General features: G+C 40.8%; 1 protein-coding gene across 1 annotated transcript; it reads left to right on the forward strand.

Annotated features, from left to right (window-relative positions):
* Positions 1-20797: 20797 nt before the first annotated feature.
* Positions 20798-21931, forward strand: NPY4R2 (neuropeptide Y receptor Y4-2; the record flags this gene model as incomplete). Its single annotated transcript, XM_079535197.1, has 1 exon — positions 20798-21931. One exon carries the CDS (start codon positions 20798-20800, stop codon positions 21929-21931), a length of 1134 nt encoding a protein of 377 aa, XP_079391323.1.
* Between the last annotated feature and the right edge of the window lie 2743 nt (positions 21932-24674).

A 24674-nucleotide genomic window follows, 5' to 3' on the forward strand; every position in this document is an offset into this window, starting at 1 on the left:
CTGAGTCTACCAGTCCTGGATCAGGCAACACTTGATTTTAACAGTTGGGAAAGACAGACTTTTTTTTTTTTTTTTTTTTTAAACCCAGTCTCAAATGATGCTCTCCCTCTTATGTCTTCTAAATGGTTTGATATTCCTGATGATGTGTTAAAGTGTCTAAAACACAAATGACAACTGGATTTTCGTTCAAAACCACAATGTATTTTCCTGCTTCTTATAGCAATATTTACCATCAGTAATTTTCAGTATATGCTTCAGTATTTGCAATAATTGTGCTTTCCTCTTCAGAAAACCTTCTTGGCCTGCCTTCTTGTTCTTTCTGTTAGCATGACAGCATCCAATGCTTCCTGCTACTTTCTGCCATTGAATCCAGTGAAGCGTGGAGATGAGATTATAGGTAAGAAGCCAGCTGTCCACATCTTGTCATACTGCCCCACAAGCACTGCCTGATTGGATTTATCTAGTTGGTGCAATCTATCATAATTTAAAAATAAGTGGAAACAGTGGAGAGAAACTCCTGGGAGGAGAGTGCTGTATGGAAAGAAATGAATTTACAATTTGTTATAAAAGAGAAATTTTCAAAGAAATGTGGTACAGGCCAAATTACAAACGGATTTTGTCCAGAGAAGTAGCAAAGGTTTATTTTATACACCTGCATATGATGTATTTTTTCTTGTTTTTAGTTTGAAAAATAGGAAAATAAGTGATCAAAAGTGGCATGCAACAAGAGCTGATTTGTATCAGCATGCTAAATAAACCAAGAGACCCTAGATAAACCTTTTTTACCTCCACTTGGAAAAGCTATTGGTACTAGAGGAAAAAAAGAGCTCACAATGACAAAGAAAGAGAATACATTTGAAGACACTGGCATAGCCTAGAGCTCCCAAATCCTCTCCTCACGCAAGCGCAGTCCTTAAAGTTTTGCTTTCCAAATCACCTCAAAATTTATTTCGTGAATGTTAGACAGGAACTTCATATCCACTACATGCTTTCTTCCTGCAGCTGAGGATCAGGAAGAATTTTCCAGGGAGACTTAAACATGCTCCAAACGATGAGTTAAGAATAGTTAGTGATAATGGTGGGGTGTAGCCAAAGCCCTTGCATACTTCTGATCAAGTCTGTGCCTGGTTTTCTTCCTGCTTGGGGCACCTAGTTCCAAGATGAGCTATTCTAGGAAACTTGATGCTGCTGAGTACAGTGGAAAACAGCAGAGCTGAGGATACTCTTTTTCCTTGATTTAATACAATAGTAGTCCATCTCCGTTATTGGAGAATTCAACAGAGCTCCTATAGAAAGCGTGCAGGCGATAGCATTATTAGTGCAGTAAGTCTGACTGCTGCCTGCATGCTACGTTTTCAGGCAGCTATGACAAGAAGGGAGAGCCACATGAATTCAATTCTCATTGGAAGACTGAAGACTGCTTAGAGTGCTCCTGTTTAAAGTTTGGGATCAGCTGCTGCACCACGTAAGTTCAGAGCAGTGGGGTTCTCTCCACTGGCACAATGTGGCACAAAGCACTTACCTCACACACGTGTCCCTGAGAAACCCAAAGGACCCTCCTCTCATTCACTCCCTTCATATCACAAAAATGAGCATTAACCCAGCATCAACACTGAACACACAAGAAGTTCCTTCAAAAAATAGAGCTCAGGTTTTAAAAAAAAAAAAATTGAAATAACAAAAGGCAAAAAAGGGAATGGTTGTGAACTAAAATTTCAGATAAGATACTTATTCAAGAGAGAACATTTGGTTACTTAAGAGTCTTTTACCAGTGCTAATTAAGACCTTTCCAAGCACAAATTGCCTCTTTTGTCTCTGATGGGCAGTCAGCCACACACTGGCCTGCCTATAGTATTCATGTGACTGCATGCTGTGGCAAAACAGAAAAGCAATGATATTGGAGTAGCAAGTAAACATGACAAGCATCCTGTGGATATAAATCAAATCAGTAAACTATAACTCCACCCTGCTCTTATTTAAGCAGCAGGGCGAGCAGCCTTTTGCTGTCAGCTTCATATAAGCTCCCTTTTCTATCATTAAATAACATCTCAACATCACCTCTCCAAACTACAAGTGTAGATGCCAGATGGAAGCCACTTCCTTCTTGCCCTAATCATCTGCTCTTCTTTTCCCAATGACAGCTATGCAAGACCAGTTAATTTTGACGAAGAGAAATGCATAAGCATATTCAACAATACTGCCTGTGTTTATGAAGTAGTGGAGAAAGCCGATCACTCAAAAACATGCGAAGTACATGAATGGGTGGGCTAACCAAGGAGAGGCATGGATTTGGGGGAGATACCCTCTTTTCATTTCAAGGGTTCTCTCTCACAAATTAAAAAAAAAAAAAAAAAAAGCTGAAGAATGCAACCATAGAGTAAAGTCTACTCAGAAGATTCGTAAGTGATAAAGCAGAACCTAAGTACATAAGATTCCCTGTTTCTCTGCCTTCTGCCTCTCTGTGCAGCAAGAACTAACTTATTACTTCCTAGATATCCAGAATTAAAGCTGACCTTAAGGATCAGCAGCAGCTGATTATTTTGATTTTTCTTCCATTACACTTCAGTGCCAAGGAGTACATTCTGTTACCCACACACAGCTATATTTTAAAGCTAAAAATAAAGCTAGATGAAGCATCAAAAATTTGTGTGAGATTTTTTTTTTTTGGGGGGGGGGGGGGGGGGGGGGGGGGGGGGAGATGATCTAAAGAACGAACAATCCAGAAAACAAGGGAAAGCAATGAAAAGCAGTTAAAAAAAACAACAAAACAAAACAAAAGACAGAACACTTGTCTGAACATTGCCTTTCCTAAGACTATTTCTTTCATGATAACCATTTATACTGCTTGGCTCCCTAAAGCCTGCACAACCTATGGACTGCAAGAAGCACCAGCTACCCCACTTATCCACAGCACAACAGTCCCAGTTCTCAACCACGGGCCTGATTAACCCTAAAAGAATTCAAGTTTCTGAATCAGCCAGTGCTGTGAGTTACGTTCAGGAAAAGTGCGAGCCAGAAAATGAGAAGAGTACACGTGTAACAGTAACCAAAGAACAATGCACTCCAATTACATTTTTAAAGGCTATGCTATATTTTCTCAGTAATTGCAAAGACTTCCTGGGTCACTATGCCTGTTTCTGAAGCCTTGAATCATCAAATTCTTTAACAGCCAGCACCTTTTTGATCAATGTTGCAGCCTGAATTCAATCAACTTAGAATTGTGGCCTACTTTTAATGGAAGCTAAACTTTGTGTTTATGGCTTCTGTAGAGAAGAGATCAAGTTCTGTGCAATCTTCCCAAGAAGGAAACCACTTTCTCCCTTCCTGCTGGTTTTCTCTCAACCTCAGTTAGTTACTTTCCTTCATTACTAGAAACTTTTTTCCACCTCCAGTTTTTCTGAAGGCACTTACATTCTGCTACAGACCATGATCTGATCCCTGAAATAGAATGAAACCCACCTAAATCCATTCAGCCCTGAGCTCCCCACCATGCTCTGAATCTTGCTGGCTGTGGCTCTGTCAGACAGAGCTGGAGCAGATGAGGCATCCCCTTATGTAACCTTGTACAGTTGCCCAGAGGCTGAGTGCATTGCAACTCCTGAGGCATTTCAAGCTCAAAAGACATGAGAGGGAGTTTAAAAAACTAACCATTACCCTCTCCTGAACTTGCAGGCTTATAGAGAGGGCATATTCACAGAGCACAGCGAGTCTTAAGAAAGCTACACACCCAAACTCTAGAAAAATTAGCCTTACTGTCATACTTATGCAGTCCCAACCAATTTAACCACATCCCAAATGCACCCAGATGCCTTCCTCCATCATTTGCCGATTGTTGATATAGTATGAGGATCTACACTACTTGTCATTGGGGGGGGGAAGGGGTAGGAAAAAGAGATTTGTTTTAAGCCTAAACCAAAAAGTCTCCAGAGAGCTGCTCTCTTCTTGTCTGCTCCAAGTTCCAGCACGGAAGCAGATGATGTGATGACGTTACCTATCGCATCTCATTTCAGACACCAGAAGCACAGCAGGGACTTGGCTGTCTTCTCTAGGAGGAGCCAAGCTGTGGGAGAATGACAAAACTTTCCAAACTGAGAAAGCAGAGGCACAGAGAAGAGCTCCGCTCTTCCTCGTTTATCCAAGTGTTTTGTCATGACATTTCTCCTCTTAAATGTACACAGCTACTGTCCCCTACAAAGAACACATCCCCAGCTCAGGCCCTTGTGCTTCATGTGATAGTTCCACTAGCTCCACATAGCAGAGAGGAAACATTCATGTAAGAGTTTCCTGTAATCCTTACATTAACAAGAGGCTGCAGAACATTGGGAGCCTGGCACAGCCCCAGGAATAGACTGTGTGCTCTCTTCCACCCCTTTCCCTCCACACACCTAATGAAGCACTCCCACTAGCTCTGTTAGAAATGAGGTAGAATTTTAGGGGGGCCCTGATCCCTCCAATTGTAGTAATTCTTTTCAAGACAAGACTTTTAAATATCAGTAAGATGTTCTTGCCCTAAAATGAAATGTAATGTTTATCTTACCAAATAGCACATTTTAAACCCAGCACCAGAACACACATGCCATAATCTAAAAGTGTTCCTATTAAAGAGCATATGTGAAAAATCTAGAACAAGGAATGCATATATTTTATTTAGGTTATACTTAGTGGAGAAGCTAGGTAGTTACAGATCACTTTCTGCTTTGTTCTATTTTTTAAATGCAGACACATTCAATTTATTATAGTCCAGCCTTTTCACTTTGCTCTTCATTAATGCATCTATTGGTATGAAGGAATATTTGTCTTGGCACCTGTTGAATGCTTCCAAACTTCTGTTCAAATCTATTGTGTACTTATTTCTCAGAACCATGCTGTGGTTTATTAAGAGCAAAATGATTGGCTTTATAATAGCAATTTATATGAAACTTAAGAACACACAAGTTATATGATCAATGTAAAACACTCAGTAAGACGTATCCCCGCCCCAAAATTCTACTTTGACACTGATTTTCTTTCAGCATATAACTCTCTGTAAGACTGAGTCCTAAAAGAAACATTTACAAGAGTAACACTTAGAATTTCAGTATCTGTTTTGACTGTGTGTTCAGTATCAGGGAACTCTTCCACGATCTTGAGCAGGAAAGGATTTGAAAGTTAGGATAATCAAAATCATATCAAAAAGAGAGCAGAAAACTAGTGCTACTCCACCTGGCGCTCACCAGCAGCCAGAAATTGCAGGGAAGTTCTAACTGACTTCCCAGTAAGTGTTACAAGAAGTATCAAGAACTTAATACAGCAGATTGCTCTATCCCTCTTTCTCTGCTATGAAATCACTAGATGGCATCCTAGTTCTATAACAGTGCTCCTGTGTGTGAAGGAAAGGCTGGTCAAGCAAAATCTACAGAGAGTATGGAAACCTAAAGCCTGGTTCTTCTGTCTGGCAGATCTGAGCTTAATTTTTGTTTGTTCTAGAGGGGTTTAAGAATGCAAGCAGCTTTTTAGAAGTATCTTTAATCTATTAGTACAGAGAGAAGCTTCTGAAGAGGTCATCAACAGGACTGAGTTGGACTTGAACCCATCTTTGGACTTGGCCTGCCTATTGTTATCCCTTATACACAAGAAAGAAAGCTCAATGATAATTCTACTCCAAAGAGTAGAATACTCTTTATTCAGGAATTAAATGTATTAGATCTCTAATTTTTAACAGAGCAGAAACACACACACACACAAAACCATACAAAGACAAGAGTTTGTGATAAGACTGATCTCATTCTTTAAAGTCTGTGGTGGCAAACCTCCTTATATGCGTCTCATCAAAACCTGTATTTTTACCATACCTATTTCTGACTACATTGCCCCCTTTTTTCCCCCACTGTAATTTTCTTGCCTTCTAGAGTAGAAAAAAGAAGATTCCAGAAAGTAATTTTTGCCCTGTTGACAGATTTTTTGATAGTTCACGCTATGAACCACAGTCTGTGCCAGATTTAGAAGTTTCTTGTGCATTGTGTTAGTGCAGCATTCCTTAATTTGGAAGGTAACAGGCTCTGTTTGCTAAGTCCTCTGCTCAGGTCCTAAGGTTGTAGTAGATCACAACACTTAGCTACAATCAGGACAAAGTTCAGCCTGTAGCCCTGCACCCTGAGATTTCCAGCCAAACTCCTCAGAAGCATTAATTTCAAGAGACAGAGATACAACTGCTTGTCTACCAAGTAATCCTGGGCAATTCTTTCTCCAGAACTAGCAGCTCAGAGCTGATAAGACCATGGGCATTGGCTGGAAGGAGCAAGTGCAGAACATCCATCCCATTCACAGTTCAGAATGCATTCATGCCATCAGCTGCTGCCACCATTCTCCCTAGCACTAGTTTTTGAGAGTTGCCAGTCAGGAAACAATTCTATGGACTATCTGGGAACTACAGCATACTGACATACTGCAATTTGACTGCATTATTTAATTAATCAGACATATTTGCAAAGCCATGGATAGAAGTAGGATCCATAGGCATGACTAGCATACCACCAGCAAGAGGAATAAAAAGAGTTTTAAATCAGGGGTAGATTACTGGAGCTGCTACCGGAGTCCTGAGACTTTGTGACATCAGGTAGCTCTGGGAAGCTTGAGAAGGGCTAAATGTACAATGGCTCAAAGGAGCCACTACTAAAGCAGAGATGCACTGGGTACAGTACAGCCAACAGCATAAGATGAAACTGCTCTGGACTCAGATTCAAGGTTTGTGAAGGGTCAATTCCTGAGGGCAACTGGAACCTTGGAAAAGGGAAGAGTTTAAGTCTCCATCCACAAAGGTATGTAGGTCTCAAGCCTAGTAGTGGTGGAGGAAACAAGGTAAATTTTTCCTCTCTTCAAGGAAGTGGTTATGCTGCAGAAGAGTTTAAAGAGTCAGGCTTTCTGCAGGAGCAGCAGTAAGAAGACTCAATTTTTGCTTCAAAGAACATTTCTGCTTAAAAAACAAAACAAAACAAAACAAACAAACAAACAAAAAAAAAAAACCAGACATCCAGCAGACCATGTCTAACCACAGGCTCCTGAAGTCAGGTTAGGTTTTCAACACAAGCAAGTTTCACTTGAGTTACAGAAATGGAGACCTGGCCTGCAGTCAGAGCCCTGGTGACCCAGGGGTGACATCAAAGCACCCTTCTGCTCTGAGGTGTGGAGAGCAGTCCAGCCTGGCTCCAGGCATCTCTAAGTTACTCAGAATCCTCCTAATTGGCAAAAGCATCTTCAGGCAGAACTGCCTCCCTGGTTTGGCAATCACTGCGCTTGTCAAACCACTGCATTATTTAACCAGTTTAGCTTGGCAGCTTCACTGACAAACAGCAAGATAAACAGGGAAAGGCAGGGCTGGATGTTCTTCTCATTGCTTCACAGACCTCAAGCTAAGGACACCCATATATTAACTGCTGCCATATCCCACAGCTAGTGAAAGACTTACAGGCTGTCTGGAGCCATGCTGTGAGCTCCACTGGCACCACAGGTCAAGGAATAAGGTACACAGGCAAGCAGCGAGTTGTGACAGAGAGGCAGTACTCCATGTCTCAGGAGGCACTCAGCCTCCTCAGCTCTTACAGCCATCACTGGGCAAGATTGACTTATCCTTCTCTGAAGAGAAGGGACCCAATGACACATCCTACAGGGAAGTGTTCATTCACACCCACACCACAGAGAACTCCCTTCTCCTTCACTATCTATTTGACCTGGAAAGCCTTACTGACTCCAGAGAAGACTCCCCAGCAGATCAACAAGCATGGACAAAAAGACTGTCTTCGTCTCTGCTCTCTTATAGATCCCAAAAGTAACTCAAAATCACAAACTTTCAAAAGCACTTTGTTCCTTCATTCTCAAGTTTGCAATTTAAGTGACCTTACAGTGCCTTTTTTTTTTTTAAAAAAAAAAAAAAAAAAAAAAAAAAGTACTTTAAAGACAAAAAAAGAAATCACACAGAGCACACTTTAGCACACACCTGAGGTTAAGGACCAGCACCACCAGGCAGCAATGGCTTCAACCATAGTGAGCTTGGCTACCTGAGAAACAGCAGTGGTTTGGAAAAACTCATTAATATAGTTATTTTTTTTATTTTTATGAAAGAAAAATTACAATAAACTTATTGTTTTAGGAGAATTTAGAATGCACCTTGCCCTTCAAGGATGTTAACATTTCTTTGAAGCTATACTTTTATTACAGGCACTGCATACTTCAACTGTCACTCATCAAGGAATATGACAAGATTAGGAGTGACAGCAAGGTCAGCCCAGAAATTTGAAGGCTATCACGAATTCAAAGATTTAGTAGCATAAGAGAAATAGAATTTTCACCTTATTTCCTCTTAATGCTAATACAGTCAACTTGAAGAAATCATTCCCTTCAGACAGGAGTTCATTCAGTCAAGGATTACCCCAGAGTATTTCCTTAAGGTACTTCATCAGACACAACAATTGTTTCCTAAATCAGAACCACACACAGAATGCGATCTACCGAAAGTCACAAGATTAACACAGAACTACAAGATTAAAAGCAAACTGCAATGAAAGCTCTCAAGCTTCTCTCCAAGAACAAGAGCAAAAAACAAAACCAAACTAAAGACACTTACACAGATCAGCTCCTCCACAGTCACCTCCCTTGCTCTGGACCCCTCCAGAGACAACACTTGCTCTGCCACTGCACCTCTTATCCAAGAACCCCCTCCAGGGCAGCTTGGCTTCCTCCAACTATTTGTCAATCAGTAGAAGCTAATGAGTAATCAAGGTGTTTAATCAGGCTTGCTGAAAGAGCCCCATCAGCAGAATTAATGCAACTCATTATTCTGGGAATCCTCTGGCAACTTTCAGAGCTTGTCATGCCTGCGCCCCAGATCAGCAAAGCAGCGGATTCCTCCAGATTCTGGCATGGCCATAGATGGTCTGGGGTCTGTGAGAGTTTTCCTGAATGGTTGTGAGATGCAGCCTCACATAGTGTGTACTGCAGTAGTGCAAAAACCCCTAATACCTGCAGTAAGATATCCTGATGAACTCCAAAACTGACACTGCAAGATCCCAACTGCCTTGGAGGCAGGGTATGTATGAGGTGAAAGAAAGCTGGAATTTTGCTTTCTTTGCCTTTTCTAATCCCTAATGTCACTACTGTTGCTGTAGTGAGCTACAAAAGCACCCTGACTGTTGGCTTCACTTCTGAACTGAGACAATACACATGCAGATCATCTCACTTTTGCTGACAAAAAGGTGCTGTCTGTTCATGGTGATCTGTGCGTGTCTTGTGGGCCAGGGTTTGCATCAGCAACCTAGAGATACAAAACTTTGGCTAGTCCTTACAGGTCATTAAATTTATACAAAATAACATGTCACATATACATTGAAATTCTAATAAATCAGTTTGAGAACACTGGAGTCTCCACTCTGCTGCACTGTAGGAATGACCTGTTCCAGACCCAAGGTGATATCCCGGCAGCAGGTCAGGTGAACAATAGCACACCACTGCCTTGCTGCTCACATGCCCTTTCCCCGCTGCTCCTTGACGGCCTGCCAGGGCTGGAGGTGCAGCTTTTGGGGGGTCACAGGCTTTCTCCAACACTGGTGCTGGTGCGGAGTGACTAATGTATCTCCGGAGTTTCTTCAGATTTACACTGGCATAGTGAAGGTCAAGATGTACATCAGCGCACAAAACAAGCTTCTGCAAGACTTTTTGAGGTGACACCTTCTGATCGATGGTAGGAACAGGTTAGAGTGTCCACTGGCTCCAGGGTGCTCATGGTGACATCACCTCCCTTTGCCTTGACCATTGTTTCCACGCTGTATATAAATACACAGCTGCCCCTCACTATGAAATGTGGGCAGCCCATGCAAGTATGGTAAGTCAGCAGTTTATATGCTAGGTGTGTAGCGTGTGTACATACATGGAAAGTATTTTTCAATCTGAGCTTGTTTATAATAATAGGACTTGTCCTTAATTCTACACAAGTGGGTCAGTTTACTAGACCATTGAAAAAACACTTGGTTTAAAGAAAACTTCCTGCTTCTTTTTTAGAAATTCTTGCTGGTCTTCTGCTTGATCCTCTTCTCAAGGACTCTGTGCGATTCCCGCTGCTACTTTAGAACATCCAGCAAGTATGGTAAGAATGGCAAATACTGGACATCCCTGAAGTAGAAATTCAAAGTCTAATTTTGTTAGAAATGCTGGAATAGTATAATGCATTCTGTGTTGAAGATTGATCCAATCAGCAGGATGGTGGGCTATCAACCCACCTGAAGACATCTCCAGGCAGATAGACAGATGCTATTCCATGACAGAGGCACACCCTCAGGGTTAATGTATAGCTGAAGCCATTTCTCACATGGCAGAACACATGAACTGTCTAACTTGAGTAGGGTACCTAACACTAAAATCAAAGCAAAGGCTGCAAGACTGGTGTTGTTGAAAATTTAGAAAAGTTGAGGGAGAAGAGGGGAGGGAGAAATTACAGACTAGATCTGTATGCTGAGTGTAAGAAAAGGCATAAATATCCTACCATAGCCATCAGCTAATTTCTTTAGATCTATCACAAGAACAGAGGAGTATTTCTCTAGCATGTGGTTGCTACCACTTCATCATGATATTTTGTACTCTCCTGTGCACTTCAGGAGCAAAGATGTGGTATCTGTACTGCAAAGCACCAGGTCAGATTCTCTGCTGATGTAATTCAGTGTAAATCAGAGTTTTGATTGACAGCCCATGAACAGAAGACTGTAAGTTATGTCTATTAATACATGCCCGTATTTATTTGCTGACTATTGCTTTCTGTTGTGTGCATGGAGGTTGCATTTCAAACAGAAACCTCTACGTTTTTGGTGCAGTGTGGAAGACTGAGGATTGTTACCAATGCAAGTGTAAGATGAATGCGATGGTTTGCTGCAGCTTGTAAGTTCCCCCAAATTATTGCTTGCTTATTAAGGAACTGATTGATATGTTCAGACTTAAAGAGCCTTGGTGAAAGCCTGAGCTTGAATATCATATTCACTTGAGCAAAATTCCTCTTCCTATATCTCAGTTAGCTCTAATCACAACTAAGTAGAATTATCTGATAACCACATAGAACTTATTTGGGAAGAAACAAAGTGAAAGACAGCAAAGTTCTTACGGAAGGCACAGCTCTTCCTCATCACAGAATGGTTTGGGTTGGAAGGGATCTTAAAGATCATCAAGCTTCAACCCCTTCTGGTTGCAGCCCCTCAGTGTTGATAGTAATGCAGTCCGTGAGCCAAACCAATCCATAATGTCGCTTGCTACAGGATGGCTGTAGCTCATTAAGCATCCTTATCTCTGTCCAGGTCTTGGCTCCTGATTTGTCTCCTTGCCTTTCTCAATGACAGGGTTTCAGTCCCCAAGAACTATGACAGAGTGAACTGCGTTGGTCTCTTCCACAAGAAAAGCTGCTCCATCCGAGTTGTGAAGAAGACTAATCCTGACATAAGCTGCAAAGTCTACAATGGGGTTGGTTAAGGCTGTTGGATGTGTTTGTCCTCTTTCTTCTGCACATCCCCTGGAAGTTAGATATATTCTACATCTCTTACTTAGAGAAAATAAGCAAAGCAGCATGGTTTCATGAGGAATGGGTTCACCTCACGTCTTTCACAGCTCTAGTTGTGCCATCTGTCTTATTTGTGGCACTAGATGGTTGTCTTATTATATACACATTTGTAACAAGGCTTTTTTTTTCTGTTGGGATGCAGAGATAAATAAATTTTCACATATAGTAAATGATTTATTTTTCTTCCAAGCACTCACTGAATAGTCTTGTTAAAAACAGAAGAATTCATGGTATCTGTAAAAACGTGGCAGTAAAGCTAAATATTGATTTTGAAATAATCTAGCAATTAGAGTAATCGTTATTACACAAAGCTGCCAGACAAAAGGATTCATTATGCTGCTACACTCATTGACATTTCTCCCAAGGACACGTGGACTAGGAGAGCAGGATGGAACAAAACAGAAAAAAGACCTTTGAAAGCCTCTTCCACCTTAGGGTCTTCTGTAGGTCAATCCATTAGCACAAATATACAAGGAAAAATATTTTCAGGAGGTAAATGGTGTCTTACAAAAACAGCCAGCTCATGCCTTAGAATCCAACCTATTGCAAAGAAATGCCATATAAATAGCTCTGTAGCTTTCCATTCCGGGGTAGAATTTCCTGCAATAATCTTGTTTGGATCAAAGTCCAGTGACAAAGAACCCTGTGAAAGCTGTTTGTATGGAAAACCTAGACTATAAAGCATGTTTAGAGAGTAGGCTTCAGGCACGACTTTGTGCCCGGTACAAAGTCCATGAGAGTGGTTTTTATGAAAAATATCCTATAAAACATGTTTAGACAATATGAATAGCAATTATAATAAGAGCACCGTACAGCACAGAAAGCCCATATAAATTGTTTAGTGGGTTCAGTTTATTTAAGAGTAACACGTAGATATTTTCTTCATGTTCTTTTTTCTACCTTGCTGAAGTATATTACAAGGGCGTATTTCAGCTGATGGAAACCCAATATGTTCTGCATATCTGTTGAGGAAAAACACAGTCACACAACCTATTTTCAAAGGCAGTGCTGAGAGCATGCAAATAGAAAAGCTGTACATACTAAGGAACACTGTTTACTAAATTTTAGAAAAAAACTCATTCATGGTTCCAGGTACTTCCAGAAAGTCATTAGGGTGATCTGAGAATCTAAGTAAAATGAGAAATGCAATCTTAGATCCTTAAATCTGTGTCCTTCAGGATTAGCTAGACCTTCTTGGTAGTAACTCCTTCAGACAATACCTCGCAGCCCCTTCTTGGAAGGCTTAGCATATGCATGGACTATGTGCTGCTTTTTGCTACGTTTTCTCCGCAGTATATTTGACATTAAGTACCTTATACTGTTTAAGAGTGCCAGAAAGATCAGGACTCCAAATGCTGAACCACAGTTTGATTTGCTGAATGTGTTGTTGGTGAACTAGCCTCCCAAATACCAAGCGCAGAGGAGAGAAAGAGAGACAGAGCACCAGGGCTCCATCAATGAGGACCAACGTGGATGGAAGGGACTCTCAGAGCATCCAAGGTGCAGTCATAATCCCAGTGCTGTGACATCCCCCTCACTCACAGGAAGGTGCTAACTGTACCAGTGAATGTTTCTTGGCAGGGGCCTTGCTATTACCATAGCCTCTTTCAGAAAGGAGGTCTAACCATCACAAAGAGTGCTGTTTCCCATGCATCCCCCCCAGAAACATGTTGTCTTCAGATAGTCCGAGCGTTACATAAAAGTACAGCAGAGGAAAGAGGCCAGATCTCTATTGTCTTCCTGTATCAGGGGCGCATGCTGTGGGCAGCAACGGGAGCATGTGTGCTTATCACTGAGGTGGGAGGGCAGGCTCACACCATGCCAGCCACAGTTTTACTCCTTTCCCTATCAACAGCAAACAAGGGCTGGTCCGTTGATTGCTAGACTATGTAAACCTATTGACATGAACGGGAACAGCCAGCCTGCCTAACAGAGGACTTACAGTAGCAGAGAATACTGAACTCCAGGCTGCTTTCCAGCAGCAAGTATTTTGCATATGAAGGAATTTCCACTCTTGGAACCCTCATATAAACTCTTCTTGTGCATTTTCCAAAAGTCTGAGCAGATCAGGATCCCCACCAACTTTCTGCAAGTAACAATTCAGTAGTCCCTGTTGAACAGTGCAATTAAACATGTCCACATTCAAATCAGCCAGCTCAGCTACCAGTATCCCTTTCAGCAAGGCACTGAATCAAGCAAGACGACTCACTTGGATGAGGAAAGAGGCATCTACATCTTTGTCTTCCTGCAGCTTCTCTTACCCCGTGCTGCTCCAGCGTTCTCCTGCAGTGCTGTAGTTGGGACAACTGGGCTTGGCAGCCTCAGCATCACCATATCCTGCTTCAGCAGCTGCTGCATGTTTCCAGGTTCAGACACAAGTGCTGCTCCCATATCAACTTGTTAACAGTGAGCATCTGGGCTGCACGTGGAAAAACTGCATGAAACAGGACTCTAACAAAACCCCATCCACCTCACCAAATATGGCCAGAACCTTGATACAGAAATTCATCCCAAAAATCTGTCAAGAAGACAGATCTCGATATTGTAGCCCAGTAGTCGTGGTCAGGTCATTTTCTGCAGAATCCTAAGCAGTCTTTCAGGACCAGGGCTGCAGCTTTTCTCTTTTGACCATAAGAGGAAAGCAGATGCTAATTTGATGGTTGCAGGCTATTCCCAAAGGTATGGGTTGAGAGAATATACATGACACAGCATAACTTTAACTGTTTGGGAAGAGTGGAGAGACAGCTGGCTGAACACTGTTGCAAGCTGAAGGAGACAGGACGAACAGCTCCATAAATCAAAACATTCCCCAGAAAAAGTTTTGTCTGCTTCTTAGCAGCTTCTCTCCCCTTCTTTGATGCTTGGAACAGCAGAACTAATAAACATGATAAACAAATTAAGGAAGAAACAGAAGTGAGCAGGCCAGATAAATCATTCCAGCTTCTCTGGCTCCAGGAGGATGTGAAGCTTCTACTGCCCAAGGAGTTGGAAAGAAGATCTGGGTCTGACTGAGTGCCTCCTGCCGTGCTGGCTGCACACCGCCTTCCCCGCATACGGGGAGATGCTTGTGGCAAGAAGGGAGATGCTGCTACAAACCAGCTGGTAAATAAAGCTCCTGAAAAGAAGGCTGGGAAAAATACTTAATAAGAAAAAAAGCAGACATGCACTGAAGAAAGGAGCAGCAAATAAGGACTGTTCTCCAGCTTAAAGCATTCAGCATATTTCAGTTTTGAAAGCTCTCAGCATCACAAAGCACAAGAAATACAAGCTAGAAATACCTTACATATTTCTACTTCTGCTTTATTCCTTTAGCGATGAAAAATGTCAGGCAAGTGCTTAAAGTAGATTGACACATCTCCTCTAACTGGTACCAGGAAAAAAAAAAAAAAAAAAAAGGAAGGAAGAATACAGTACAAATAAATGACAATTTTCACAATTAGTTTAGTTGATAAGAGCCTGTCATTATTTTTGATATTGAAATGTTTGATTTCTGTCAGCATACAAATGTAACTACATATTTGCTACAGCTACTTATCACACCTTGAGAAAAACACCAGAAGAGCAGCAGCTACAGGACCAAGTGGCTGGCTTCAGCTTAAAGCACATTTTAAGTAAAGTTGAAAATTACATTACCCTGCTATAGCTCTTGGAAATAAAATATTGTCTCTATGTTCTGTCAATGCAAGTGAAAAATTTGCAGCTCTGATTTCTGCCTTGGGTTTTCACAAGAAAGAAGCAAGCTAAGAAACAAACAATCCAAGGAAAGCTGGTAGTGGTGCAATCTATCCTCTCTATTTCCAAATCTTACATTTCTGAGTTGTTTGCTTGAGTTACAGTGCACCTCTCCCCTTTCACAAGCTGGGTGTTTAGAGTTTGAAGCCTGCATCCTCCTAAACTAAAATTCCAATTGTGGTCTATGATGAACTGCAAATAAAAATGAGAAAACCAATACTGGCAATGTTAAAAAAAAAAAAAAAAAAAAAAAAAAAAAAAAAAAAAAAAAAGTAAAATCCTCTTCGAAGCCTGCAGAAATCTTTCCTCAAGAAGAAGAGAGTGGGGCTCGGTTCCTCTACTTTCTACTACTATCTATCTGCTTTAGCAATTCCACTCATACACGTGTTAAAAGTGTAGCATGAATGGGTGTTGTGCTTCAATCACTTTGTAGCTCTTTCCTGAAGCTGCTCTCCATCTCATGTATCTGTAGAATTTCTGCACTTACGGAACAGCAGAGGGAGCCAGAAGTTCGAAGTCAGAGCACAGGGATGAAGCTGGATTCATTGGCTAAACTGAAGAGGAGAAAGGAGGGAGGGGGGTAAAAGGAAGAGAATTGCCACCCAAAATTACCTACTGAAGCAGCGAGCAGAACATCTCTTCTAGATTGCTGAAACACAGATGGTCTTACTTTGCTGCTGTAACAGCTCTCCCTTCTTCCAAGACAGAAACGTGCAGCAACAGAGGTTGTTTCCTCCATCAGAGAGAGGTAAGAATTCTTTGAAGTGTTTATTTCAGATTTATTAGATCTCAGATTTCTTTAATAAAGGTATCACTTTTGATTGTCTACATTTGTTCAGCTTCACTTGCTGACAGATAATGATATCATTATTAATTCCTTTATGTTCTGATCTCCCTCTGTTTTGGATGATGTTTCCTGGTCAGAAACCAGTCAGCTCAGTGAGAATTCACCTGAAATTTTAACCTAGGACATGAGACAAGAACTATATATCTGAAATGTATAGGTTTGCTGAGTAGTTACTACATTCATACAATTCAAACAAACAAGTTTTAGAAGAACATGAAAATACGGATTCAGAACAGTTCTGACATGACTTTTCATTCAGTAAACTATTATGGTAACAGGAAATAATGAAACACATTCAATTCATATACATTTTAAAATTAGGTCACTGGAGCTGATGGGGGATGTAGTTTAAATTGAAGATAAGCCAAGGAATGAAAGCCTATGCCAGGTTGGATTCCTGAAAGCAAAGAATTCTTACACAGTTCTTCAGTTCCATAAAACTGTTGTGGATTTCTTGGTGGTTTTAAAACCATACAGAAACAAGGACGGAAAGTGAAGTGAACCTGATCCAAAGTCCACAAGGATCAATGAGCTCTGAATCCAGTCACAAGGCAAGGAAAAACAGTAATAAATACTTTGCTCTGTTTGTATACTTTTAAAGCTCTTTCCCTTACTGTGTTGCCAGAGAGAGCTTTGTCTCCTCCCCTAGACCTGAACAGCACCAAGCACTATTCTCAATTAGATTTTAATACTGCCACAATAAACATTAACACAATTATTAATAGTAATAATTTAGCAAGAAGGTTTATAAAAGCAAGAGAGGCCACAATAAATACTTAACTTTATCATTCAGCGTAGATTAAGGCTGTGCAAACAATTGATTTGTCAGTGCTGGGCTGATACAGATTTGAGCTTGCAGAGGATGGGTGCACCAAACCATTGCTTTCCACTAAGCAGTGACAGTTTTTGACAGATGCGCCCAGCCTTGCTCATTTCTGTGGGTATTTAAACCATCTTTCAATGTTATAGACTTGTAACATATTAATTCACATGTCTTGTACCCCAGATCTTAGAAAAACTCAACATTAGCTCTTTCAGTAGCCTCTCCCAATACTTTTGGAATAGCAGTTTAACTAAGAGTGTAAAAAACGCTCACCATTAAATCTCACTGTATCAAATGCTTTATGGATTTTGTATGGCTGTGGGATTTCTGTGCGCACTCAGTGATACGTTTCAGAGTTCTGTTAAATATTTCCAAATACTTACTTGTTTCTAGTTTAAAAGAGACAGCCCATAGCTGCTTTACTCCAGATAATTGTCATAGCTCTAAATCAGTAATACAGCCATTTGGCTGTAAGAGTTGCTTCTCTCATGAAGACTTATGGACTGGAAGCAGCAAACAGGGCTTGAGCTACCAATTAAGTTCTGAGCCAGACAAGTAATTGTGTCTGAGTACCACATAATGAAGCCAAGAACTGCAAACGTTTTTTCCCTTCTACTTATGTCTAATGTAGGAAGTAACCCACACTGCCCATCATAGCTATACAGAGACTGACTCAAATGCAGAGAAGAGCTGGTGCTGGTCAGCTTTGCAAGGACAGTCTGCCCCTTCCTGGGTAGCTGACAGAGTACAATGTCACCAGAATTCCCTTTCCCTCAAAGAATTTTTCTGGCACATATAGGATATGGCAGTCAAGCTGATTATAGTTTGTTTTCAATTTTTTCTTTGGGATATCCTGAGTGACTTTTCTTAGTTTAGAAGACTGTGTTGTTCAGTGAAGCAAATCCTTCAGACCTCAGCTGCTCTATTTCCTTGCTTCCAAAAGAATGACAAATGTCTGTGAAGGAAACAAATGAAGAATTTAACAAAGATTAAGTCTGAATGTTCCCTATTGTATTCTTCTGTATCCAGTAAAGTTGCTGCAGACTTTTGTGTCACCCACTTTTTAGAAATACCATCTCACATTGCATCAACTAAAGAAGACCTTGTTTTTGGAGCATGTTGATTTTCATAGCTGACCTCTTTCCTGAAGTTCATTGATGATTCTGAGCTGGTATATCCTTTTTTTCTTTAAAAACAAAGGAACAGCAATTCAACTCTTTCTCCCAACTTCCCCCCAGCTGATTTAGGAAGCTCATTGCTCCTGCAAGCCAAGAAAGTATTATTTCACCTTCTGAAGACAAAAGCTGTTGTCTTTGACCACAGTTTTTGTTTGTTTGTTTGTTTTTTATTTTGTTTTCTTTCTGTATTTTACTGAGTAATCAACGTGCTTTTAATACAGTGAGGGGAGCCAGAATTCTTTTCCACTTGCACTGGTGATTCAGTTTGTTAGTCAGCACTTAATTCAACTCTCTAAACAAAGTGAGTCCATATTGATTATTATTGGTTTGTAACTTAGACCAACTGAATAGCATTAAATACCTTGAGATGACAGGACTTGGCAGTGACTGACCCCAAGAATCTGTCATCTAGGGGTACTGTAACAGGATACATAGATATTAGGTCACTGAAATACTCACTGTTCTATTTTCCTAGAAATGTTTTTTACATGCTAGACACTGGAATATGAGATACAGAGAGCTGCACACAGGTGATCTAGACTCTGACTTTCCAAAGGAATCAGGTCCAACAAGCAGTTTCACATCTACTTAATGTACCAAAGCTTTCCCTGAGACACTCACATCTCATTTCCCTGCCTCATCCCCTAGCCTGTGATATGAGTGTGATAATTTATTATGAACCTATGGCATCACCATGAGAACACATGACTGGGAAGCGGTTGCCAGTCATCTTGTGAGAAACACTACAGAATGCAGTGCATTAAAAGAGATGCCTAACCCAACAAAATGCAGAGCCTTCAGAGGCACGACAATACCATCTGCAACAAATACACAGTCACACTCTCTCTTTGGTGTCGCTCTTGGGAGCATGCCCCTTAAATCTGTGGGATCTGGTTTAAACTTTTACCTTGACGAGTGAACTTGCTCAGCAGTTACTGCTACTCCAACAGTGAGTCTCATCATACCATTTAATGTATGCATTGTTATCTTTTCCATTTGTTTTTCTGAAGCTCTGAGAAATTTATCACATCCTCACAGATTTGAGTAGCATCTGATTGCAGAGGAAGGGCTTGTGTATTGGGTAAATGGTACAAATTCCTGTGTATTTATTTACTTCTCAAGTCAGAAGTCTTCATACAGCCTGTAACTGCTTTTGATTGGATGAGAGCTCCCAGCAGGGTCAGATTTTTTTCTTCAATTTCTGGATGTAGATTTGGGTTCCAGAGTAAGAATGATAGAGAAGGCTCTACTATAGCAAGGGGTATTCACTTACATCAGTGGGCCCCAATGGCCAGCTGGAGGAAAGGCGCTGGTAACAAAAAAGAAAGGGGATATCACCCCCCATGCGGAGTGGAAAAGGAACCCAGGAACGTACCAGGTGATCATAGCAGCCTCCCAAGTGTCTTCTGGTAGAGCCCAGGCACTCCTGTGGTGTAGATTTCCAAAACCATGCAGCCTCAATTAACTCTGAAGTCTTGGTTCCCTGAGATGTCAATGAAAATCACAGCTCAGAAGCCATGGCTGAGCAGCAGATCCATACGCCTGTGCAGAAACAGCACCCTGTGGACAGCACGTACTGTTAGAACATTTGAACACTCTTAGTTATTAAGAGTGAAATTCTGCTGAAAGAGGAATCTGGTCATGTGGAATTAAGAAGGGTTGTCAAATACAGCTATTCAGAAAGCCAAAATGGAAAGCCTGGAATATATTCCTGATAAGCCCTGTGATGGCCACACTGGCCACCCAGAGGGAGACATCAGTGCCTCATGGGCAATGGGGTTCATCCAGAAAGGGGAAGTAGGGAACTTGGACTGCAGTTCCCATGACCTATCACAGCTGTGTAGAAATGGAAAAATGTTGAAGTGATTTTGAATTATTTCAGATGCTTTCAAAATTGTCCCATGTTATCCCTCCTGAGGATACGAGCCTGAATTTTTGCATGGTGATACTGTCTCAAGCAAACGCGTGTTCTGGCTGCAAATACAATTTCAGTTTGCAGAGTAACTTGTATTTAAATATTTCGGTGTTAGCTTTGTGTATTAATATATTTGAATGTTTTCACTGATGTTTTACTTGAGTGACGGAACATGCCCCCAGTAAAGTGCCTTTCACACAGCTGTGGATCAGAGTCTTGCAAATGCCCTGACCACAGCAGCGACTCAGAACTTGATCCTTAAGGTCCCTTCCAACCTAAGACTTGTTATGATTCTATGAAATACAAGATCATACATTATTTTTACCGCTGGGTGTGTTTTGATCCAACTTTCTACTGAATTAGTAGCATTCAAGGTGCTGCTCTAAGTTGATATTAAACCCTGTGGATAACTTCATGCATGGCAAAGTCATATTTCAGTAGATTTGCACATATTTCCATACTACAGTCTAGCAAATCATTCCATTTCACAATCTGATTAGCCATATAAAAAGGAACTGAAGAAATACAGAATTATTGCTTGCTTCTCTTACTTTCCCCCACTGCACTTTTGACTGATCTCTTGTAACATAACTAAGCAATCTTTTTCCTTTCCTTTGCAGACCTACCCAGACCTCCTGCAGTGAAATAGAACAGATAACTTTTTAGGCCAGCTCCAGAGGACTCAGTCTGTGTTTGGTTATCACCTTTTTGGATAAAAAGTTTGGGGCCCAGGATGAATAAGACAAGGGCAGTTAATGACGCTTTTCCTTTCCTGAATAGTAAAAACTTGAGCTCAAATCGAAGCTTCCCCTCACACCTTTCTAACCAGTGCAGGAATGTCACTGACCTTACTGTTTTTCTGGCCACCTCTTACAGTCTGGAGACTGTTCTAGGCATTGTGGGAAACATATGCCTGATTGCTGTTATAGCCAGGCAGAAGGAAAAGACCAACGTCACCAACATCCTCATTTCCAACCTAATAATTTCAGACCTGTTTATGTGTCTTGTCTGCCTGCCTTTCACCGTTGTTTACACCATGATGGACTATTGGATATTTGGGGAGGTCATGTGCAAAATGACCTCTTTCACACAGTGCACATCTGTGACAGTGTCAATTCTTTCCCTTGTCCTTATTGCTTTGGAAAGACACCAGCTGATCATAAACCCAACTGGTTGGAGGCCAAGCATCTCCCAAGCCTATTTAGGAATTGGAGTCATTTGGACTTTAGCATGTCTCATGTCTCTTCCCTTTTTGACCACATCCATCTTGTCTAATGATCTGTATGAACAGCTCTCACACATCATGAATTTTTCCTATGACAAGGCCATATGCATTGACTCATGGCCTTCTGAGCAACACAGGCTTATCTACACCACTACTCTACTTCTTCTGCAGTACTGCATCCCGCTGTTCTTCATTATACTTTGCTATCTGCGTATCTACTTACGCCTACAGAAAAGAAAGGACATGTTTGAGAAGAATGAATACAGTAACCGAGCAGTTCAGTTAAGAAGGATAAATATATTGTTAGCATCCATGGTTGCTGCTTTTGCTGTTTGCTGGTTACCACTGCATGTTTTCAACACCATTGTGGACTGGAATTACAAGATCATTTCACCTTGCCACCACAATCTGATCTTCTCATTGTGCCATTTGGTAGCCATGGCTTCTACCTGTGTCAACCCTGTCATCTATGGTTTCCTCAACAGCAACTTCAAAAAAGAAGTGAAGTCATTGATTCTGAGCTGTCAGCATAATTCAGTAACTGCATCAATGGAAGAATATGATCATTTACCTTTATCCACTATGCAGACAGAAGTCTCCAAGGGCTCACTGTCATTGAATTGCAGACATAATTCTATCTAGCCAGCAGAAAGCACTTCAGAGGTTGTACTGACACCACACTGCAGTCATACCTGCAGGTATAAAAGCAACTGGTGATGCCAAATCTGGAATGCAAACAGGAGCCCACTGTTGCCTGATTTTTGTAAGAACAAGCAAAGAAAGTTAGTAAATGCATTCAGTAGCTCCTGGGATGTGCAAGGTGTTTGTGTCTTTGAGGAGGTGCAGACTGGTGAACAAACAGCTGCTCTGCCAGCTCAATAGATAAGCCATGGTGCACATAGACTGACACCGGGTCTATCGTCTACGTTCACATCTCCAGCATGGCTGAGGTAGAACCTCATGCAATCAATGTTACCACTGCAGGCTGCCAAAGCTGCGTTCACAAAGGCTTCATTTTTCAGTATTAAGACTTTTTATGCACTGATGACACACCAGGGAAACAGAGACATGTAAATATATATGTTTTTTTGAGCTTTCCTAACTGACAAACCATTAGCATTCAGCAGATCCAGTTTGCATCAAACGGCTGGAGGTCAGTCTGGAACTTCTCCCTCTTGTCACATGGGCTTGGAAATTGCCATTGCCCTCAGAACTTGGGGCAAAGAACAAGAAAGATGAAAGTTACTGAAAGAGGAGCAGTGGGAAATGAAATTGTTACTTTGCAGGTTAAGCTCTTGGAACACATTGACGTGATGGCAAAACGCTGTTTTCAAGCAAATGAAAAACAGTTGCAGATCTGCATGGAAATGAATCTGGTTGGTTTTGCAATTTCTGCTGCTGGCAGTTACAAAGCTCTGCAATGTTGGAAGCGTACATCATGATGAGAAAAGGTGACTGTATTACTGTAGCTGCTTCATGCCTCGGTAGCAAGATTTCACTTCTGCTTCAGCAGCAAAATACTCATTAGTTCCTTGGTGCTCTAATTGTATCTAACTCAGAAAGTCCACACATGCATGAAAAGCTGTTCGAAGAAGCCTTGTATTTTCAGAGTGTGTATAGTCCCAGAGAAGTAAATATACACATGCAGACCATTTCCTATTAACATAAAAGTGAATATCAGACATCAGTTCCACTCACTGGCAGCAACAACAAAGGTAGTGCTGAATAAGAGTACATAACTGGAATCCAGGTCAGGTGGAAACACAAACCTTAAGGCCAAGCTACATGTAAATAAGTAGTACAGTAAGGAGATGTTGCTCAGTGACTGGTGAGGAAATAAAGAAAGTTCATACTGAGGAAAAAAAGATAAAGAAAAAAGTGAGAAGTTCATTGTAAAAAAATAATAATAATAAAGAAATATGGAACTGTATTCTGCCCTGTGTTTTTAAACTAACCTTAGCAGTAGCTAAGTGATTTGCTTGTGATTTGCTTTTGCATCTTCCTCAATTACTTGGCAAGACATTTTTGCTTTTTTTTTTTTTTTTTTTTTTTTTTTTTTTTTTTTTTTAAATTACCTCTTGCTTTTCTTGGTTCTTTGTATGCAACGTCACTTCTAGACTGGATATTATGCCCATTAGAAGAAATGCAGAACAAGGGGACTCATTTTATCTTATCCTGAATTAGAATTTTTCTAGTTTTCTGTTGTAGCTGAAAGCAGAGCTGATACAACTTTGCAATGCTGAGTAGTAAAAATAAATTAATGTCTCATAAACAACTTCACTCTTACCAGAGCTGTGCTGTATTGTTTGAGTGCATGAATACCAATTAAATTTTGGAGTGTTTTTATATTCAGGGTTATTTATCTGATCAGTTGAGTAATTCTGTCTGTTCTGTGTGCTTGTTACAATTTCAGCACCTAACTAATGTATGTCAAGCTATAGTAAGAATATCCTGCTCAACATGAACATAGAAGACTATGATTTATAATCCTACATATGGAGTTTTTCAAGAATCACTCTCTTAAATGGAAACAGCTATCTTCAGAGTTTTTCTTCTCAGTAGTTGTGAATCTTTGCTGTAAGATCTAAATCTGAATGTTTTTGTGGAGAAGTATCAGCAGGGTCTGACTCTCCTTTGAACTGCAACTCATGCTGCCATTTGTACCCACACAAAGCAAACCAACCCAATTTTACAATAACCCACACTTACGTGAGCAGGAATGTGGCTCCCTCCAGTGAAGACAGGAAGTGTCAAGTCTGGAATCGAGTATTGTTTATCACTAATGGACTTGGTACTGGGTCGACACTAACTCCCACCAAACTCTGCTTAAAGATACCCCAGGTAACAAAAACTTTAGAGCAAATCCAGAAAATGAATCTGGGTTATAAAGGGCTGACTATCTGTGTCATATGTAAGTTCTATCTTTGATTATACACTGGGCATCATGCTCTCACAAGTAGCCAGGATACAAACAGTACTTTTATCATCGCTCCTTCATTTTGCAGGGACATAAGGGTGCACAGAATGTAGCCGTGCACAGTAGAAAGTAATATGCTATTCATTGTTGTGAACAGCTCTAGCAACTGTTCCTTGTTCCCATTGAAGGCAAAAGCACTGAGTTGGATGTAATTTTGTCTGCATGGATGTTGAAAGCCATTTCATTTGTTGCTTTGAGGCTTTCTTGCAACCAAGGGGAAAATCTCTCTCTTTAGTCTCAGAAAAAGGTAACAGGAAAAACCACAAAAACACCAAAACTTACATATATTTTACCCATCTGCAAATGTGATCTTGATTAGTTATTTAAGAAGGATCAACCAATTTTGTGTTCATTGTACTACAGCAATACTTTTGAGTAAGCTCTTTGAAAAGCCTTGCTAGTGAATCA

This window comes from Tetrao urogallus, assembly GCF_951394365.1.
Source record: "Tetrao urogallus genome assembly, chromosome: 5".
In the NCBI taxonomy this organism is placed as follows: Eukaryota; Metazoa; Chordata; class Aves; order Galliformes; family Phasianidae; genus Tetrao; species Tetrao urogallus.